Genomic DNA, 23,049 nt, shown 5'->3' with positions numbered 1-23,049 from the left:
ATTAAGTGGTGTAGGTTTGTGGGGGGTAGATGGGCTGGTAGATGCTAATTGAAGTATAGTATTTCTATGGTCTTTAGCAACCACTCAAAGTTCTTTTACACTTCAAGTCAGTATTCACCAAGGCAAACACAATCATACACTGCTGGTTGAGGCTGCCATGCAAGGTGCCACATGCTCATTTGTAAACAAATCACACCAATCACACACCCATGGTGTAGCCTTCAAGATCAAGGATACTTGGACATGTAGACTGTCATGGACAGGGATCGAACCGCATTTCTTTCTTCCACAGTATCTCATCTAATCTCTTTATGGGATTTATATATTGTGAAAATCTGCATTAAAAAGACCATGATCAACTTTTGCTCTGTACTACTGTCAAATTAAGCCAATTAGTGCAACTTTTGGAAGCCTAAAACCCAGTGGTGAGAAGCAGCAAGTTTGCTCAAGTTTTCATCACATTTAATAAGAGATGTGTATTACACAAGAACAAACCACTAATCAGAGCACAGTATATCTTAAATGCCAGGAAACAGCAAATTGGTTTCTTTGCAAACTTCTTGCAAAACATGCATAAACATACACATACACAAGCCATTGTTATAAAAGTGAAAGTTATGACCCCTCTTTGGACACAGTAACGGCTTCATAGACCATTGTGGGGTTTGTTGAGAGTGTGCGAAGTGCAAGGACCTCAATTAAAAGCAGAACATAATGCATTTTGCCCTCAAGTTTCTTCAAAATGTTAACCTCAAGTAACCCCTTCAATTAAATCAAACAAAATCATGAGGCTATTTTCAGTTTTGAAGGAAATCCAAGGTCACTGTATGGCAGTCACTTCGTGCTCTGCATCACGTCCACATTTGAGAGTGTGAAATTACAGAGTAGTGTCTAGATAATATTACGGTAATATGCAGTATCATGGTAGAGGGACGCTGAGTGGTCTTTAGACATTTCAGAGGTGCTGTGAGGAAAAAACAAGTGACTGATGGTATGCTATGGCTGTATCTGTTCCTATGGAGAGTATTGAACACATTTTAAATACCAGTGGATTTGCTGAAAAGCTGAACATTTTACCCAATGTTTTGGGGGTTTTGAAAGTTATATTATAAAGTTGTTTTTTCAATATTGAACAGCAGATACACACAATGAAAACTACAACTGTAATGTAGCTGAAATGCAATGTGCTGAGTGATATATTACATTGTCTTTATGCATTACAACCCTCTCTTTTTCAAGTACTCAGCAGGCCGCTTGGTAGGTGACTTGCAAGATATTTCATAAAATTGTCCCCATATTTTAAAAAAGCTCTATTTTCTAGTTTTGCCATGCCTTAACAATTGGAAAGACCTTTATACTAACATCCAACAGTAGGTGTGATTGTTTTCCAATGTTAAATGATGATGTACATTAGGGACATTTATGAGTAAACTGAACTGCATGGCTAAATGAAGACATTTGCAGCACTGCAGTGAAGCCTTGCTCTTATTATTTACCCTCATTCTGCCAATGAGTTCAGCAGCTCTAAGCAATGGCACTTAAAAATAAACTGTCACATGTACCAAGGCATATTTGTTTAGAAGAGACTCTGCGTACAGCACGTCGCCTGCAAAACTAATTCTCTTTCCTAAATCTAACTGTTGTGAACTGCAAAAACACACATTTTGGCTGTTGGCTTTAGTGTACAGACACCCTGCAAAAACAAGGAGAAACCAGGACATGAAGCTTTCTTCGATCTGAAGCCTCCACAAGCATGTGAGAAATGTCCTTTCTGCAACATCCTTTTGGTTCACTGAGCCAGACCCACATAGGATCGATAAAATATCAAGCACTACCGACAAGTTTGATTACTAGAGATGAAAACCTTTTAAGCTAAACATATTCTATCTACTGTATATCACTCAGAGCTGGAATAAAAAGTGACTGGGTTTAGCAGGGCTTACCTGTGTCAATAAATACCCTATCTATGCTGCTTGTACATCAGTGCCACTGCCTAGCTCGGCCCCTCACACTCCCAACCCCTTTCTTCCCAACAACAGATGTGGATGGATGGCTCTTCCTAGCGAAGTCGACACCATGAGGCGAGGCCAGGAGCCCATTACCACGCCAGTCATGCCTCAAGGGCGGTCTACCTCCCCCCTTCCCCCACAGTCCACCATCTCGGAGAACACCCTGCATCAACACAAATGTGTTTCCAGTTCCCAGCACGTCGCTACTGAACCCTCCTACTCAGAGGATGATGATATAATTTAAGTAAATATCTGTGTCTGAGGCAAGCTGGGATACCAGTTTACAGGTCACAGCTCATCAAATCACAACATTTCAACATGTAAACACAAATCCATCTCTCAACCATCCTCAGCATGGGTATACTGAAGCTTCTTCACCCTTCACTCTTTCCCTTTTTTACATCTCAGTGTTGAGCACAAAAGAGCGAGGGAGAGAGAGGAAGCAAGAAAATAAGATGTTGGAGAAAGTAATTGGGAGAGCAGTAGTCTCGCTGCCGTCCCACTGTCAGGGCTCATCTCTCAGCTCGTCCCTGAGGACAGGCTGTCAGATCAGTGGAGCCAGGCCTCCGGCTGACAAGACGTCAACCTGTGGCAGAAAGACGTGCACACCGAGCAGTCGAGCACATGGGAGAAATGTCTTGCCCCTCTGGATTAACGATGGCATTTAAACATCTGAAATGCCTAATCAGAACGACACTGGAGTCAGAAAAATGTTAAAGTTTTGTAGCAAAGATGTTATCCTGTTATCCTTTTGGCTTTAACAAAATGTACACCTATTCAGACAACGTACGATCCCACATCTTTTTTTTTTATTGCTCAGTGGGGCAGATTTTTGGCTTTTGCACATAATACCTATAAGTAGCTAAACAATCTTGATTATTAGATATTGATTCCAATTATCTATCCTTAATGCACATACAATCTGAAGTCCACAGAGAGAGCTTGTACCTGTGATTGGAAAAGATTTATTTCAGCACTGACAGCATAGAGAGAGGGAGATGAGTGTATTGAAGCTGAATGTTTTGATGGAGTGTGCAATAGGAAAAGAATATATGAGAGAAGTATCAGGAACAGAAGAGGAAACAAGGTAGATGAAGAGCGAAGATGCATCCCAGGGGAGAGGAGTGTAATCCTGGCCAGTAATTGCTAACTGGCTCCATACCTCCCCTGAGATGCATCGCAAGGAGACAAACAGAGGAGACAGCAGGTTAAACCCTGTAACTCGGCGCTCAGCTCTCCACAAGCAAATGAGAAATTGTGCAGTGCAACTCATCACTGTCCCCGAAGCTCTGCAGTACAGCTCTGGCAGTGTATCCAATCGAACATTCTCAGAAAGCAGCAAACAACAAAAGAAAAGATTAACAGCAAACTGCAGCAACTAAGCAATGAGTTTTAATTCAGTAACATTTTATATTGTGCTTGGATAGACAGAAAGAAAAACAATCAGACTGCTGACCACTAAGCTGTCGATGTATATTCTGGTGTGCTGAGTGCATTTTATGAATTCCCAGATGGCGCATCAAACCTGTGAGATGAAAATGGCTCTTGCTTACTGCATAACTCCTACAGTCTGAAGGTTGAGGTCATTAATTATCCTACCCTAACTCAGAATACTAACTGAGCTCTTATACACAAGTCTGGTCACTGTGACAGGATTTCCTGGAAATTACTGCAGTAATAAAAAAAAGTTTCCTGCTCTAGAGAGACAATGAATCACAAGCAAAATGTGCAGCTTGTGTTTACCATCTGAAAGAGTCTGCAGCCATCTCTTCACTGTATGATGTACACTATATATATACTGCATATGAGAGAGCTTTCATCATCAGAAGGCAAAGAGCCTAATTAAAACCATGTATACAAGACTGGTAAGTATGCATTAACTGAATGCATGCTCACATACATAAATGTTTCATTTACATAAATGCAAACAGCTGCTCAGGCTGAGAAAGGAGGGTCTGCTGACTGCTGCCCTAGTTTAAATTAAACAGGGTTGGTATATAAAGAAAATGAAGGTAGAAATATTAATGTTTTTGGAAGACATGACTCACAGACAGTATAAGGTGCAGATCCACAACATACTGCACATCTTCATCAAGAATCAATACTTTCCCTCTTACCTGCAGTCTATTTATTTAGTGTTGGAGATATCTGCTGGCGATATATCTGCCTTCTCTCAAATCTAATGGGAATACATGGCAATGGTTGTGGTCCTCAATGTGCTAAAAAAAAATACATTTGAAAAAGTCAACAGCATCATGACCCGGTTACTGTAGATAATCCACATACCTTGTTGTGAGCAGTTTTTGTGAAGGAACTATTTTCTTTCCACTGAACAACACGCACCAACTGTATCATTGCGCAGAACGAAGCGTGCATCTACTCACAGATGAGAGGCTCATGCTCGTGACAGATTGGAAATGAAAATATTTATGGCATCCTCAATGTCACCCACTTCTACTAAGCGCTGCAATAACAATTCTAACTCAACAAAGAGTTTTGATCTCCTACTGTATTTAACAGCTTATTGTTGAGTTACTGTCACTGCCTCTCACTGAACACCCTGATTATGTGGAAAGATTTAGCAAGATCGTGATCCTTGGGTCAGCGACCCGGGAACACAGCAGTGATTGTGATTCATCATGCTAATTGTCCCGGTGCCAGTGCTGCAAGATAACGAGCCATGAAGGTAACCATCGAACCAGAAACGAGCCTTCATGGAGCAGTTGTAGAGGTGTCTCTAAAGTACACTTAAGTTATGTGCATTCATATTTGAAAAATTAAAAATGATGAGCATAGAACAGGAGCTTCAGGGGTTGACCTTGCGCTCTGAACCCCCTTAAAAATGCATACAAGGAGTGTAGGGACTATGTGTATTCGTAACTAGGGAGGGATAAAAGTGAAATGTCAACTGTCTTTGCATACTGACAAAGTTTCATGCTCAGTCTCAGAGCAGAAACACGGACATACCTCACTAAGAAGTGATAATCAAAGAGCTGTGGAATGTCACATGGTAGTGCAGCTCTAAAAGAGGTTTTGCGTGTCCACAATTCACTCTGTTCATTACAGCAGCCTGAGTACACAGAGATTTCCACCGGGTGAGAGAACACATTGCATAGCCTCACTGCAGATGCTGCTGATTATCAATGACTCAACCTTAAGCTTCATTTTCTTTCGTGCACAGGGACTAAAGCTTCTATTAAAAACAGAATGATGTGAATGGTCAGGCCAGGTGTATAAAATATGCTACAAGGGCAAAAGTGTACACACTTGTATACAGATGTATGCCCTTTCACTACTGCAAGGTCACTTCAATTTAATAAGATAGTAGTCACAGAATGTTTCAGAGGCTCGTCAGGTTACTATAAGACTTCCTCCTATACTATAAGAATTCCTCCTTACACACAGTAACTTTCTGTCTCTCTGTATAGCTTTCTTATACTGCTTTTACCTTCATGACACTGACAACGACACGGCTGTCAACCAGATGTGATTGTTTGGAATGTGTGTGCCTCCCGAAGTGCGCCATCATGGGGAGCTGCGACATTGTAAAGCACCTTATTATTCAGGCTGTTTTATTTGTAACTTTTTTCCAGCAGTGGCCCAGTTGGAACAGCGAGCTCTCCAATTTACTGAGCTAAAGTGGTTTCCACTGGCCCCGAGCCAACACTTAACCATTGTTACTTAACTCTGCGTAAGTAATTTACATTCAACTGTGCTCTACCAATAACTGGTTTTTATTTTGATTGGCGCAAACAGGGACTGAATTAGTTGCTTGGTAAGCACAGCGGGCTCTGATTTACAGTCATACAGTTTGTTTGTTTAGTGCATTCCATCTACTTGTTAGTTGTACTAAAAGTTCAATTAATTTGTTATTTATGGATGGGCACAAAGAATAATTGGATCTCTAAAAAAATATTTTAACATTGACAGTTTACTTCATCTCTATAAACAGATACAGCATATTAATGCAGAATCTGTAGGCAACTGCAGTTCTGCTTTCCTTTTAGTCTGTTTGTAGTATTGACTAATCACAGTTGAGTGGCCCTAACAACACATGGAGAGCAGAAGGAGAGCATGCATTCTCAGAACCTACTGGCTGTCATCTGACAACAATTTAGCTTTTTACTGGCTTAGCTAACTGAGCTAAACAGGCCCTCATAAGTTGCAATTCGGACTGTAAACAATAACTGGCACCCCAAAGACAAAGTCGTAGAGAGGCTAAATCATCATCAGACCGAGATTACAGCTCAGTTACAGTTTTATGCTATTTAAATATTCATTGTTTTAAATTGGGTGTCTCCCTACTTTTTGTAGGAGGAAATTTGAAGAAAGTGGTCAAGAACTACTCATCATGTCTTATAATTCTAGTTATATCACATATAACAAACACTCATCAAATCAGCTGATTAAGCACAATTTTGTCTCAAACTCACAAATAAAATCAACTCACAAAAAAAATGTTTAACATGTAAAATGTATTTTCTGCTTCCATGTTTCAAATTTCTACATGTCAAACTCAGACAATGCATCCCTTCGGAGGAGACACCAGTATAAACCTCAGTGTTTGTACACAAGATCAAAGCGCTTTCATATTTCAATATCACCACTGACACATACAGGGTGTTCAGATGAAGGATTTTGATCTATCACACTTTGTCGTGACAGTGTCAGAGAACAGCTTGGAGGATTTCAGATTGTTGGATTGATGTTTGATTGATGAATTGTGATGTGTTGGTTCCAACTTGTTTTCTTTTTGTAACATCCCAACATTTATATTGCATGGAGTGTGCAGAAGCTGAAAAGTCTTAAAACAACAGGGCCTACTGTATGCCACCTATGCCAAACTCATTTCAGTGAACAAACAGGCGAAGTGGGGAGCCAGAGAGCCCGGGGCTTAAGAGCACAGCTGTTCAACTTAACATTGTCCAATTCTGCCATGGGCGGGAAAACAATAGATGAAGTGAGAGAGGTGGAAAGATAGAAGAGGATGGGCAGAGACAGTGAGGGGGAAATGTGATGGCTAACATAGTTCTTCATTGTTCCTCCAAAGATATACATACACCAGTAAATTGTATATGATGTTAGTAGCCTACTATGAGCAGTAACAGAATATTTTTATTTGATCTGTGCAAAATCCTTCTCCATTTAGACAACATCTTATGCAGGCAGTTATTGTTTGTGAGTGAACAGTGCAAAAAAACCTATTAATCTAGTCCTAAGTTACTGCTCTCACTACTTTACTTGTCCTGTTCTTGCACATTTGCACTTTAGGACCCTGGGAAATACAGCGCGTCGCATTTTACACTTTTGGATGCTGCAGTGAACTCTACACACATAATATGCGAACACCAATGCACGCTGCCAACACAACACGTAGGCCTGGCAGGCTCCAACTCATCCATATGCAAATGTGAGGTGGAGCAGGCGCAAAGAAGAGAGGGGAAATGAGTCTGAGCGAGAGCAGCTCAGGAGAAAGAAAGGAAAGAGGGAAGGAGACTGCATGCAGTGAGAAGTGCAGGAGAGAGGACACACTGCTCTTTTTACAGCACGAGGCGCTGCGTTGCTGAGGGAGGCTGCAGAAATGTGAGCATCCATGGCGACAGATGACAGATGCCAGAGAGAGAGGAAGATGGATGGAGGGATGACAGCCACCTCTCAGACACACGATGAGGTGGAGATAGCAGGATGAGGGAGGTTTTGCCATTGGACAGATGGAGAGGAGTGTGACAGCTCCGTGCTAATGTCTTATAGCTTTAGCCATAGCTGTACTGACCCTGGTTGACTTTACTCAGGCAGCCCGAGTTGCAGAGGGAGCGGACCGTCCCCGGCTCCCAGCAGCTCCGGCCCTTCATCCCACTCTGCAGGCCTGATCCCACACGCTCCCTGAGACGCAACGCTGCCCTGGGCCACTACATAATCCCATCGAGGGGGGGGCAGAGGCAGCGACTTTCCCTGTTCAGCATTGCAGCGTGCACACACATACATGCATACTCACACACACATACAGTACACAGACCGGGGAGCGATGCAGGCACTCCCTCGTGTAACTCCTATCTCCTCTCGTGCATTGCTTCCCTTTCTTCCGGAAACACAAGCGCACTCAGGATACACACATTCACAAAGCTCGGCACATTTACAATTCTCCTCCACATGCTTCTCTCAGTGCAGTGCAGATTGGAGAGAAAGAGGGAGGGAGCGAGCGAGAGAGTGAGTGAAGCAGAGAGGAGATAGGACTCGGCAGCCAGCAGTCATCAACACAACTAAGACCAGAATGCATTGCTCCCTCTCCGTTACCCCCACCCTTGTCTGCTGCTTTCGTTGCCTGACAGAAAAAGTCAACTTTTTCAGGAAAGTGAAATGGCAGAGATGGTATTAAGTAAAGGCTATGTCACTTCAAAAATGACAACATGAGGAGCTTATGTAAGACGAGACATGAGGGATGAAAATATTTCAGATTAAATTTTGACATTTTAACTCAGAGTTGTCTCACTAGACCAAGGGCAAAAGGTCAAATAAAACATCCTTCTGTACAATTGCTATTTCCTCTCCTACTGATTGATGTGTCCTTTTATACTCTTTCATAATCTTTTCATGTGATCAGCAGCAGCTGAGGACCACTTCAAATCTCACCTCCCACAGACAGGTCAGTGTCACTGTACCAACACGGCACAATCAACGCTGTAGTCCTCCCCAGGCTGCAATAACAAGCCTCACTCCCTCCCTTCTCAAATCACGTGAAGGTTATCGTTCTTGTATTACTGACAGTGTACATATCACACTGTACTGTAACTCAAGGTCACCTCGGCCACCTCAACTAATTCTCCTGTCCTACATTTCACTGAGGGCGCACACATACATTACATTACACCAACTCTAGATAGGACTGGCCCATTATTGATCATTATATTGTTCATTTTTCTTTCAGCTGAATTAAATAATGATTTACAGTATGAGAATATACTGTTTTTGTTTCACAAATGTCTGCTAGTTAAATTAATTTTTTTTTTTATATGTCAAAATTGGTTATTGAAGATTTTATTTGACACGTACAGTATGAAGAGTTTGGATAGAAGACAGTTAACTGTTTTGAACATCAATTTGGTTAATTTTGAAAGTATAATATAATATCAAGCTATATGGATATCTAAAAATATCTTTAAAACATGATGCTGATAACAATTTCAGGCATATTACCCTGATAGAGCTGCGAGATATGGCCAAAATCTCCTATTCTTATATAAGTAATTTCATCTTTCGATAAACATATATATCACAACAGAGTAGTTTTTCCGGTAATTCAATAAATAAATAACCACATGGTAAAGCCTATAGTTCTGTATATTACATGTTCAGTAAAGTAGGGCCTCTTTGGTTCGGCTTTGCTTACACATGTAACAATTGGAAAGCATCGGCAAGTAATTTAAATATTGCAATAACACAGTTCGGCCACTAGTTTTTCATCACCGCAAGAGAAATAAAACACAAAATGTATTATTCATTATTATGTAAATTTGACAGTATCATCATATCATGCAGGCCTACTACAAGACTTAAGGCTGGACATTAAACCAACTGTATCAACCTACTATCACAGTATCAATAATCGTATATCATGGTAACGGTACATATCACGATACAGTAATTGTTCTGAAAATTCAATTCAATAGTTTGAATTAGCATTGCAAGCAGCTGGATCAAGAAACCGTGCAAGATCACTAGTTGGCGAAATAATCACTATTATATAATAGTATTGCCAAATTGAATTTACTTTTATTTGGCCAGGACACCATCTACCTGAGATAAATGTGTGATTAGGGAGAGATGGCAGCATCTCCCTAATCACAACTCTATTTTTACACTGAAAACTGCTTACATGTACTAATGCTATGAATATCTCTGAGCCGTGGCTTCAAGAAAAGCACGCCCTGTCACTGTTTGATGATGCAATTCCTTCTTCCATGGACAGCAGCATGGATAAAATGCACAAAATTGTCTGTGCAAATTAGGCCAACAGTATACTGTGTCCCTCCTTTGATTGGAAACTGCTCCAGTATCATGTGGAGCTTGTCTGCTGTATGATGATGCTGTATGTGTTGCAGTGATTCTGTAAAATATCTGGGAACGGCAAAAACAGGTAACAGGGGAGACGTGCTGTGGACTGTAAGTGAGCTGGGAGAAGTGCTGACAGGGAAAGACTGTTGGACTGTAAATAAATAACATCCCCTGAATGTCCCGAGGCATGTTCGAAGGGGTGCCCAAGCATGAAACCTCAATTAATTTTATACTTGACCTTCATTATTTCTTTTCCTTCAATACTGTTAAGGTTAACCATGCAAAGAGAGCCAAACCTGACTGGTAAAAACAAACGTGCATTTTGTGATTGAAATTACTAAACTGTGTCATTATTAGATAGCATACACAAATTATACAGTATGTATAGTTAGACTGTATATTCAGTTATTAACCCTTATTTACATACAGTACAATAAAAAGTTAAATAAATACACATTAAATCCAAGTTATATTTACATAATTTTCCTTTTAGAAGGTGAACATCACAACAAATATTGCCAGGGTTGGAGAGTAACAGAATACAAGTACGAAAATTTGGTTTTCAAAATACAAAATATGAGTACAGTACAGTATTCTGTTTGCAATTTAAATTGGACTGAATACAGTAACTGTCTCTTAAAATACCTTAAGGCATTGATGGCTTTTGATTCTGTTTATTTGCTATAAAATCCATAAAATGTCCATAAATAGATTTTAGAAAAATGTGCAACAATTTACCAAACACAATGCACCTGCCACACAACAATGACAATGGCAGAGGAGAATCACAGCAAGCAGTTTTTGTCTGGAAATATAAAGAATAAAATAAAACAAGCTGCTTCCTACATCAAAAGTGAAAAGAAAGAAAGGGTAAAGAAAAACTGAAAATGTTCTCTGGTGGATGCTATTTAAACTGTACTAAACAGTAACAGTAAAAGCAAAAATATTTACAATATGATTATTATTGAGTAATTACATTTTAAGGGCATGTATTGAGTAAACTGTAATGGAATGGGTTTTAAAAACAACCCTCCCAACACTGAATACTGCACCCTAATTTCTAAATATAGTTGGCTCGAATCTATACTGTATCATTTCCATGAGCGGGATCAAGTTTTAGAAATGTTCTGGACTCTGGAGTGACACCGAAGTTGCTCCAATTATCACACGATATTCTTTCTAAATCTCAAAGTTCAGGAGAAATTCAGTCCCACATCTCCCTGTTTATTTACTGACAGAGAGGCCAAACCATCTGAAAGGGAAAGAGGGTGTTTAAAGAGCACAAGTTACAGTCTCATTAAGCCAATTACTGCATTAAGATCCAGGAACCCCAACACTCGCAGGCTGAATGAACATGAGCTCATTAAAACCAGTTCAAACAGGTCAAGAAAACAGTCTCATTGTGGGAAGGAAATCATTTAAGGAGGAAAATGACATTTTAGAAGTTACATTCTGAGTTTTTGACCTTTTAAAAACTTTAAGCTGTGTCAATTCCAGCAGCAGTAGCCGTATAAATGTTATTGATTGTGTCGCTAGGGCAACAGGAGAACCCGTGCATGTAGGAACCAGAAAGGCTGAAATCGACTGCAGTGAAATACAAGCTGAAACTGAGGGCTCCTAATGGACTGACGCTCCTCCTGTTGTGATAATGACCCGCTTATTCAAAGGAGGTGGAAGATCTTTAATTAACCACAAATGTAAGAGTTAAGAGTAATTGCTTCCTGCGTCTGCCTGCACTGACTCATTGTAGAGAAAACCATGCATCAACTTGAGGATTTAGTTATCACAAAACAGACAACACTTCATGTCAATGCCCCACGCAGCAGTCTGAAATTACAGCTGACTCTCAATATGCTGGGGCAATGATTCATCCAGCCCTGAGTGCTCTTAGTCATCACTGACAAATAAACTCAAGTCCAGGTAACATCTTTGCGTGGCGGCTGTTGCTTTTTGCACTGTAAGAACCTCTGCGCCTTTAAAATTTTGATGTTTGAGGGTTCTGCAAAAATATCCCTGCATGTGTCTTGAAAATATAGAAGTAAATGGTAGTTAAAAATATATGTTTTATGATTCATATGCAAATACAGATGCTCCAAATCAGATTTTAATGGATCAGATCTATTCAATAGATGATAAATCATGTCTAAGAGGTTCGATCATGCTATCTATCTACTACACATAGACAGTAAATAGCACCTTTTTATGTCCTGAATAAATATGTTACTTAAGTATCAACCATCTTATTCTCAGTATGCAAATGTTGCACTGAAGATGTGACAAAACCTTCTCAAAAGCAATAACCTCAACAAAATGTTTCTATGACCAGAGCTGCAAAAATGAGCTGTATTTTAAACATTTGCTCATTAAAGAACAGTTTCAGTTCAGTGATATTTGTGGGATGTCTTGCATGTACAGTTTAATAGGCTTGAGGTCAAGACTCTGACTTTCCCAAGACTGTAGAGAATATTTCAGCAGTAAAAACAAACCTTCTGTGGAGGACTTGTTTCTCTGCTAGTGTCTCATTAACTGAATCGAGACCTGACCCCTTTAAGATTCAGAGCAAACTTTATATTTTACAGTACAGAGATAGATTAATGTCACATATCACGACATTAGAGCTATGATTATAAGGTTGGAAATCCGTTTTTCAAGTTAAACAATGTTTTAATAAAGATATTCTTTCTGAGTACCTTTGCATTGTCATAACCATGCACAATCCATGTAGAAAAGGTTTGTTTTAATTCCAGCTCTTTTCCCCCTCTAAAATCTGTATCGTGTCAAAAATCGCAAACCGCTCAGGCCCTAATATTTACAAACCTGCTTAATATCACCTGTCCTCCACTAGAGCGACCTCCTTTGCATTTACAATCTTTATGATTAAGTCAAACATATCAACAACTCCAGTGGTATTCCTGAACCAACCAATTAACAACAATAACAATGTTTCTTACTCATCAATCATGTGCAATGTTTAGTGAAAAGCTACACAATACTAGCAGCCATAGAGACAACAGGTCCAATTCTGCAACTCTGAGTCTGCTCGTACCAACAGAAAAGACAAACACTAGAACTAAAGGAAGAAAAGTTTTGAGAACAACTAAAACTACTGAAGCCAAAATATAATTTCATCATGTTTACTGTACTGGACCAAGAGCTTGGCTGAGAGGGAAACTTCACTGGGAAAAAAATGTTTTTATTTTCATTACTCAATGTCCTCAGTATAAAAAGCAAGATGGAAAGTTTAAACTAATGTTACTCACAGTGATGGCCTTTCCACAACAATAAAACAGTATCCAGCCCACTGTGGCAGATTGCAGTGCTGTGGGAAAAAACACCCTTTAGCACCCTTAGTTGGCATAAAGAGCTACACCTGTGAAAAGACGTGTCACAACACAGAAATCCCTGAAGAGGATGAAAGAGAAGAAGAGGAGAATGAAAAACCTGAATACTGAACCTCTATTGTCCTCGCTGACCGCCTCACACAACATTTCACTCATTTATATTTTAATGACCTGCCTGTATCCGTGTTCTCAATTTCTCAACTTCTCCTCGCTGCTGATAAAGCAGAAAAGCTGCAGAGCGAGTGACAGAGAGAAAATATGGGTGTCGACTGGGATACAATGCGAGCTTAATAATGAATTCGAGTTTCATGCAGCATGCAGCAGGTCACTGGACACACTGGAGCCACACAGAGCAGACAAGAATCCAAGTACAACAAAGGACAGCACAACAATCCCAGTAATGTAGTGTGGGTCCTGTAACAATGCAGTGCTTCAATAGGGCTCTCTGTATGGACTGACTGCATGGAGTCATGATTAACATCATTTATAAATCCATTAAACTGAGTAAACAATGATCTCATACCAAAACAGGCATGTAAGAGACAAAAGGCAAGACTAATAAAGGCACAATATTCAAACCTTATTATGTAGCTTAAACTCTCACACACATAATCACATGCAGACACACACATATCACACTCTATAGTATGTTTTACTTTTTACTCTTTTATTTCCTTTTTAACCCTAGCTCTGTTTTTAAATTGAGTTTTTATCATTATGATTATATTGTTTTATTGTTTTAGTATTATTAAATTGTTTTTATTGTTTTTTTATCACTATATTTGTGTATGATTGTATTGTATTTTAAAAACTGTACAGCAATTTGGTCAACTGAGGTTGTTTTTGAATGTGCTCTATAAATAAACTTTGACTTGACTTGACTTTGACTTGTATAAAATGAGGCAAAAAGTGAAAAAAAAAAATGTATAAAATATTATATGTCAGATATACTCTGAAAACCAAGCCCACCAGAGGGGGAAACTATTAATGCGACAATATGCAAACATGGGTGAAAAGCTAAAAAAATAAATAAAAAAAGCCTGCATATGGCTAAAACAATGTCAAACGATTATTTTCATTTCTTATATTTCATTTCTTTATTGATTTATTTCTACCAGAGACAAGTGAGCTGTCCGTAGGCTATTGCTAAGCTAAAATACTTATTATACTGCACAGCTTTCTGATTTATCTGCATTCCACTACAACACAAGTTACATATTTTACAGAAATATAGTTACTCTAAAACGGACATTGGATATACTGTATGAATTAGTAGACAATGGGCTTGATTAGTTTCCATTGTTTCAAATATACAGTATGAAAAAACAACAACAACATCATAGACAGTAGAGTTTCAAAGAGCAAGTGAGATCAGAGGGAGAGAAAGCAGGTGACATCTCCAAGATCGATGGTGGGTCGGACGTGCAGTTTATGGAGGGTGTGTGAATTCCGAGAGGTCAAATCCATTACGAGACACCAAAGGTTTGATTTTACAGGGACATATTCACGACAGATTTAAGAGACAGAATGGGGAGAAAGAAGTTATGGCTAGGGGGGAAAAAGAGATGGAAAAGAATCCAGAGGACAATTTTTGGCTGGTTGACTACTTGGACAGCCACAGTGTTTGTGATCTCTGTGAAGAGCTTGGCTTCATCTGGCTGTGATGTTTGTTGTGTTACAAGACTGACTCTGATCTCTTTGTCTCCATCTCCCTCACCACTGGGGACTGAGCTGATCTAGCAAATCGACCTCCGCCGCCACACGCTTTTACATCCGAGACAAACAAGGACAAGCGATTCGATACACTGCAGCTGCAGAACTAATTGATAAGGATGATAAGCATGCAATCTGTCAATTTAGAACATCCTTTCACAAGCTCAGAAAGTGATAAAATACACTCCTTTCAAATCTGATTTAGCTTCCATTAGATAAATACAGTAGGTGTGAATATTTTAGTTAAACTTCTAGTTATAGGTCTGCCATCAGAATACATTTGTTTCTTTATTAGTAAATCAATATTTATTGCCATGTAGGCTGGTGTTATGAAACTAATGAGTCCTACAACCCGAGTCCACTGTCCTGCCCATGAGATTCACCTCCCTCACAATGAGAGAACGTATACAACAGGGCAAAACAATCAATTCTTTAAAATTGTTTTCAATTCACTGCACATTTTACATCTTGCTTTCTCACTTTCTTCAATTATTCCATAATGTTTTCCAATTTCCAAGCAGAGTTTCTCACCTGACTGAGCTGTGGGACAGATGTTTACTGTATACACCCTCAACCTTAACAATGGAAATCACAAAATATTCTTGATTTATCCACTACAAATTAGCCTATGTTTACCAATTTACTTTCACACGAGGTACAACATTTATACACAGCTGCATCTAATCATCTTAACCAAAAACACATGCATGCACACAAACACGCACTTGCATTCCTGAGCACAATGTAAATGGAAGAAAAGCCGGATACTTACAAGAGAAAAACTGTGCCTTATGCCGTCTCTATTTTTCCCTCCAGAATTTGCAGGACAATGGAAATGTTTTAAGCAAAAGAAACGAGTGAAGAGAGTTGGGGAAAAGCGGAAGGTCATTCCATTCAGAACTAAAACCCCCGCTGGATGAAAAGCAGAGTAAACGGCTTACTGAGAGAGAGGAGGAGAGGGCGAAAGAGAGAGGGGGCGGGAAAACCAGACAGCGAGTGAGAAAGAGCGAGTGCCGGAGCGAATGTAGAGGGAAAAAAACAGGGAGACAGTCAGGAGGGGTGGGAAAAAATGACAAATGAATCCTCTTTAAGGAGGCTGTCCTAATCTGGATATTCTGTTTCAGGACCACGGACAGAGCTCTACCTTTTACTGTAACTGCAGAACTGCAGCTGGGATGTGCAATAAAAGAAGAAAAGAGAAAGCTACATAAGAATAGGAGAAAAATAACTAAAGCAGAGGTTGAATGCAAGTATATGTTGTAATCACACCCCTACAAGCAAATCATGTGGTTAAAAAATAGCCAACTGTTTAGAATCGAATAAAAATATTTCTTGCTTTTCTCTGTTTTATGTCATAGTAAATATCTTTAGGTTTTGGAGACATCACCTGAGAATTTCAGAAAGTGGGATGGACATTTCTCCTATTGTCTAAAATTTTATAAACAAAAAGATTAATTGATTAACTGAAAAAGTACTCTTAATCAATCATCAATAAAAAAAATAATTGTTAGTTTCAGCCCTACTACTCACATACATACAGAATCAGTTCAAGTGAAACGTCACTCAATGACTGCCAGATTGATTTACTGAGTGCAGTTGTTGCAAACTGAACTAGTGCAATATCCAAACCACAGGAGACACAAAATGTATTAAAGGCAAAATGTGTGTCTGCTTATAAATCATATTCTACTGAGAAAAAAAAATGTTTAGTACAGATCTTTGTAAAAATATCATATATCATGTTATATCATATCATAACATAAATCATTTTTTTCAGAGAATATGAGAATAATGATGCAAAAAATTATAATTTGCTCCAATATTGTGAGCCTCCACTGTGGATCTGTAGGACCTGCCTACCTCAGCTGCATCTGTCTGAACTCAGTTACAAATTGAAAAACCACTAACTGGATGACTGGTTCCAGCACAAATTTCCACCAGCTCCCACTAAACCTTCCCGGTTTCCACTAAAATTCACCATCTAAGCAAATTTAACTGGTGGCAAATTTGAATAGGAGCCTGTGTCAGGCTTGAAAATTCAAGCCACCACTGGAACCAGTGATTCAATGGGCTGTGAGCTCTCTTTCACAAGCAGAGGCAAAAACAAGGCAGGTGAACCCGTGAGAGAGGTCATGTTGAAGTGAAGGGAAACACTGCCACCTGCTGGACGTTTGCCCACACTGCAGGCATGTGCTTCAGTGAGCTGTTAGAAATCCAATCTAAACCTAAATTAAAACAAGATGCACTCATGGAAGGACAGGCAATTTACAAGAGAAGGCTTATAAATGGAAAGACTGCAGATGTGACACCAGTACTAATGAGAAATCCACGTAATTGATTCAGGGTTCAGGTCAGTCGTACATAGAAAATAATCTCATGGCTCACAGACAGAGAGTGACTTGAGATTCAACTTGAAACGGGAGTCTTACAGCGTATTATTGGATTTAGGATTTTAAAACCTGTTTCTCAAGCAACAAGTCAAGTCAAGGATATCAAGTTGGAACTTTGGTCGCTATCTACACACATGATGTGCCCTGGGTTTAGGCTGTGCTCCTCCACTGTGTGGAGGAGATCGATAGGAGCTCTTTGTTCTGCTGACGGAAGCGAGGGAGGGCAAGTTAATTAATGTCACTGATCCGTGTTTGTCTAACATTGTGGACAAAGAACAGGATGTTCTGAAAAAAGCCGAATACTGAGAATCTCAACACATATAGCCATTCATTGCAGTACTGAAGCATTACTCTAAGAATTATCAGATCATTTTCTGTAGACAAACTCACACAGTGTCCCTTTTCTCACATTCTCCTAAGTCCTCCCACAGATTGATTAGCTGTGAAAGGAAATGTTAGACACACATACTCTTTCTCTAAGCTTGGAAGCAGTTAGAGTTAAAGCTCTAACAATTAACTGCCTCATAAAATAAAAGCATAAAGCATGGCCGGGAATTATAGCACTGAAGCAATAATAACTACAGATATAAAGTTTTGTACTTCAAACAAATGCTCTGAACGGCAGAGTTAAAATCTACAACGTGCAGTGAAGGCATCAGTAAACCTGATGTGACAAATGAGAGAAGACTCATTCTACAGCATCAACAGACATATTGTGCCTTTAAACGAACCGTCAGGAGGACATCTGTAAGATTGTAATTTCAAGGCTATACTATTTATATGTAGAAAGTCCCATTTCAGTGCAGCTAAAGTCATTCACACACGCTGCAATGAGAGAGCGTGTCAGACAGAGGGTGAATTCATGTGTTCTAGCACAGATAGTATGTTTTAAAAAAAAATTAAAGCATGTAAATATGTTCTATTACAACATAGAAACGCAAAATGTATGAATCTGAAAATTAGCACAATATGTCTCATTTAAAAAGACATTTTCTACTAGATTCTGAGACTGCATCCTGGAATGGACCCAGGAGGAAACAGTAGTGTACAATTAAAAAAATTAAGATACATGTCTTATATTTCTGTATATTCTGTTCCTGAATTGCTCTTTCCATGAAGTGTGATGTTTGTCAGACATTGTGAATAAAGAGGAGATGATGTATAAAAAAGGACATTAAATTGTGGTGGGTGTACTGTAGCTTGACATCAGCATACCGTTGTTGAACTTGACAACAGACCAAGCTGCAGAAAATATGCACAAACACACAAACAAACAATCAGACACACATCGAAAATGTGGGAAGTTCAATAGCATAATCCTTTCAAAATTCAAATATACCCATTTCTCTCCTGCTTACTGGAAGTGGCGAGCTAAAAAGCACTCACATTCTCCCACAGGCTATATTTAGTGATCTGACTTTCAAATGGAGGCCAGAGGAATATATAGCCTGTCTCAGTCTCTGTAGACCCTGTCTGTAAAAGACTGGGGCAGAGAGGCTCTGGGATGATGCCAGGGTGAAAATGGAAGAAAAACGGTCCTCCCAGGCTTTTCCCACAGCCTTTGACCTGCAACACCTAATACAACCATAGAAGTCCCCTTGGAAAGGAGAGTGTTCTGTTGTTAAGTTGAATGAAAGCCCAGATTTCACAGCACCATTAGCATACTCCAGTTTTCTTTCCAACTCGACCGAGCAGACGGCGCTGCCCTCTCCTGGCTCACACTGGAATCTGAATTACATTGAAAAAGGAAGGTGGAGCTGAAACACCAGCTGTGCTCATTATCAATTTTCAGGGGGACACTGGAAAATCAAATGCATCCAAATATCTAGACTGGCCTCTGGAACAACATGTAACACATGTGCCGAACACAACTTTAACCTTGAATCTTGGAGCTAAGATCACAAGATAAACACACTCTTGTATGTTTACCCAAGACTTTATCAGCCAAGCCTTTATTTATCAAGTTTAAATTTTGACCATCCATGTTAGTCCCTTGTGGGTTTGCTTAGGCTATAAAAAACATTTCATGCAGTTTTAATTTTCCAAACATGTAGCTGCTCGCTCCAGCTGCCCTTACCAGACTGATCGTTCATCATGCGGATGGCTTTAGCTTTGGCCAACTCCAGGGCCGTGACCCATCTCTGCCGCTCCACTTCCGTGCTAGCCTTCAGGTGGTATGTGCGGCCGCCACTGCTGAGGACAATATTGCAGGCATCCTCTGTGTCGATGTGTGCCGTGGCCAAGTTTATTGTTCCACGGCACGTATGGGCCATCTCTGCCTGCGTCCTGCAACAAAATACGAGGAAGAGAAAGAGACAGAGACAGAGAGAGAAACAAGAAAGGGCTTAAGACATTTTTACAGACATTTAGAACATTTTTATCACTTGGGAGCATTGCAGATAGGATAATACAGCTGATAGTTATATAGCAAATAAGCACAAGCAGGAAGGCAGAGAGGGACAGGGAAATGACAGAGTATGTAAGGATTCACTTTGAAAGCCAATCAGCAGTGGAAGTATTTGGTTATTTCACTAAACACATACATTCTCAGTAGCACATTTACCCATTCATGAAAGCTAAACCTTCAGTGGTTAAACAAGTTGAATGGTTTGAACTTGTATTACACTCATCGTGACCTGCCTGCCCTGTTACAAGTATGCTGAATTATGGGTATTCTGTGTAGCCTCCACTACAACCAACTGTTGCACAGTCAGTGGGCCACAGTAGTCTAGATAACAAGGCCATTGTCTGCCTGCAAGCCTCTGGAGCGAACAAAACCAAACAATGAATAACAGTGTTAACAAAGAGAGAACAGAGTGTTAGAGGTGGTAAAAAAGAGAGAGGGAGAGAGAGAGAGAGAGAGAGAGAGAGAGAGAGAGCGAGATAGCAGGGAAGAGAGCCAAAGCAGCAGAGCAAGAGATTAAAACAAAGAGCAAGGGCAAGAGGGTGTTGTACGTATACGCACTGTGTGAAGACTGTATGTAAGGCAAAATAACAGCATCATTTGCAAACAGAAACAATAATCGTTTTATCTTGATTATCCTGTTTTTATACTCAGAATTGAAAATAAAATTTGATTAATCGCCCAGATCTGCTGTACTTCATCCAAAACAGAAAAATACTGTAGAATTTTTAAGTAATGTAAGGTCATTTTACATTAAAACACATTTTTAAATTGGCTAAATGTTAGAACAGAGTTACTACAACTAATATGATAAACTGAAAAAAAGGAAATTCAAGAGAAACATTAACATGGGTGGTGGTGGAAAGCTGCCTGTCATTCTGTCACGGTTAGACAAGCTCAGCTGCAGAGCAGGGATGGGAACATCATGTCCGTCTGAGAGCTGAGCAAATGCAGGCGTTCTCTCCAGCCACAGACAGCTGATTTTGCTGATTAACACCCTCAACCAGAGAGCAACAACTAATCAGTGAAATCACATGCTGTGGTGATTGTGACAGATTAAACAAACACACCCTTAACCCTCAGTGCCCATCCATACTCTTAGAAATAGCCACTTTGAAGCATGCAGCCATGCAATCATGTGGATGCATCTGTATTTGTCTGTGGGTGCTAGATCAGTTCACCCATCCTCAGTGAGCCCTCACTGCCACAAGCAGCTGCCTCTCAGCAGCACTAAACTCCACACCAGATCCACTCTTGGTGACACTGACAAGGTGGCTGCTTTCTTATTAAGTCAGAGGTTGAAGTGTATTTATAAGTTCTGCCAGGCAGTGATTACCCTCACACTGTTTCTGCTGCCTGAAGTCAAGTCTTGTTATGATGCCAAGCCAGAACAAGCACTTCAGTGTACCGCTCTTGTTCGGGTGCTCGGCGCACATCAGTTGTGCATACGAGACCGCACTGGGCCCATGCGAAGCCGTGCGGAGGGTGGGCAGGGACCCTCAACAGCCCAGTTTCCAGCCTCGCCGAGCCCATGCTCAGCCCATGCTCAGCAGAGTCCTGGTTGTAAGTGGGTCAACAAGCTGAGTGTGCTGCTGATGAGTAAGATGAGAACCAAACTGATCGTTTTGGCCCTGTGGGAAGGCGAGGCCATGCAAAGGCCATGAAGTATACAGTCAAGGAAACTACAAAAGCTGGGAAAGGGAGACTTCACTGGAGACATTAAGGCACTAGTAGGGGAGGGGATGAAGGTGAGTGGGTGCAGCTGAGGGCATGAGAGAAGGTCCGGCAAGTTGCGCTGAGCCAGGAGAGAATTGCCGTGTGTTACCTGTCAGTCCCCTGCGCACATATCCTCATAAAACACAAATCCACCGATCTGGAGCATGTAATGACAGAACAACAACCAGTGAACAACACAGAACAGACGGCCACAAGCATGACGAGACATACACAGACAGGCAGAGGAAATAGGACACAGTACCCAGAGCATGAGAATGTAGAGAGGTTTTGTTGTGGCTGGGGGCTGAAATATCACAAGACATGGAGCGAAAGAGCCAGAGAAACGCTGGGGAAAGTGTCGTGCTGAAGACAGAAAGGAAACATAAGACAAGAAAACCAAAGCAATGATACTGCAACATGGACCGCATGACATGACCTGCTGAAAGACTGAAACAATGGGATGGTGAGAATGTGGCCAGACTCCCTGCTCTCTTTAACGTCACTCTGCTGTTCTCACCTTTACATAAAAACACAAAAGAACAACTGGACAGGCCGCACACAGAGACACTTTCTCTCTCTCTCTCTCTCTCTCTCTCTCTCTCACACACACACACACACACACACACACACACACACACACACACGAGCCCATTAACAAGATTAGATCACAGCATCCTCATCTCTTGCTCCACTCACTCTGCTGATGTAAACAGTGTCCAGGCCAGGATCTACCCTCCAGCTGGGCCCAAGGTTGGCTAACTCACCACTCTCTCACCAAGCCTCCCTGCACTGAAGGAGCTGAGTGTGCCAACAGTAAGACGATAACCTGACTCTGCAAAGGGAAACGAATAGTGCCGAACCCCCACTGAGCACTTAAATTGATACTATCTAGTTACTATCTCGCAGCTGAGAAGAAAACGTGGCAGGCCTACTCTACTATGAAAGTCGAGGCCGACTTCACTGATATGGCAGCTCCAGTAGCACTCAAAGCTTTAATGCCCCGTAATCTTCCCTAAAGCACCAAGGCGGATTTAAGAGGTGAGTAAGTAGTGCTGACGGTATTAAAACGAGGAAGAGTCAATTAAGAAATTAAAAGTGAAAAAAGTTCAGTGAGAGGGAGGACAAACATTGTGTCACATGTCCTGGTGAGAGCAGCTAAATGAGGCTTTTTCGGATGATTTAAACTAAAAAAGACGAGGCATAAGGCTGATGTGGTACAAAAGACAGCAAACCTTGCAGTGTCAGAGCCAAAAGCAATCAATAACAAGTGCAATGTTGAATCTCTGTAAAACTCATTACACTTTAACAGGCGCAAGTGCTGAGTGTGTCATTCTGCCCACAGAGTCAAAGCATTGATTATGGTCCTGCATTGCCCTTTGGCTTCTCAGCTACAAGTTTGAGAACTAAGCCCTTGCCTTGATGAC

General features: G+C 40.5%; 1 protein-coding gene across 2 annotated transcripts in view; it reads right to left on the bottom strand.

Moving 5' to 3' along the window:
• Window positions 1–23,049, bottom strand: part of LOC131975290 (oxysterol-binding protein 2-like) — a 48,582-nt gene that overhangs the window by 20,869 nt on the left and 4,664 nt on the right. Inside the window, exon 2 of one of the 2 annotated variants that reach the window (XM_059337918.1) lies at window positions 19,583–19,791. In XM_059337918.1, coding sequence (XP_059193901.1) covers window positions 19,583–19,791 — 209 coding nt within the window. Of the gene's footprint in view, window positions 1–7,782; window positions 7,869–19,582; window positions 19,792–23,049 lie in introns of those variants that run through there. The other variant, XM_059337919.1, reaches the window with a different exon arrangement.

Source organism: Centropristis striata, chromosome 7 (genome assembly GCF_030273125.1).
Source record: "Centropristis striata isolate RG_2023a ecotype Rhode Island chromosome 7, C.striata_1.0, whole genome shotgun sequence".
NCBI lineage: Eukaryota > Metazoa > Chordata > Actinopteri > Perciformes > Serranidae > Centropristis > Centropristis striata.
Note: the sequence above shows the minus strand (reverse complement) of the source record. Positions and strands in the feature narration are given on the sequence as shown.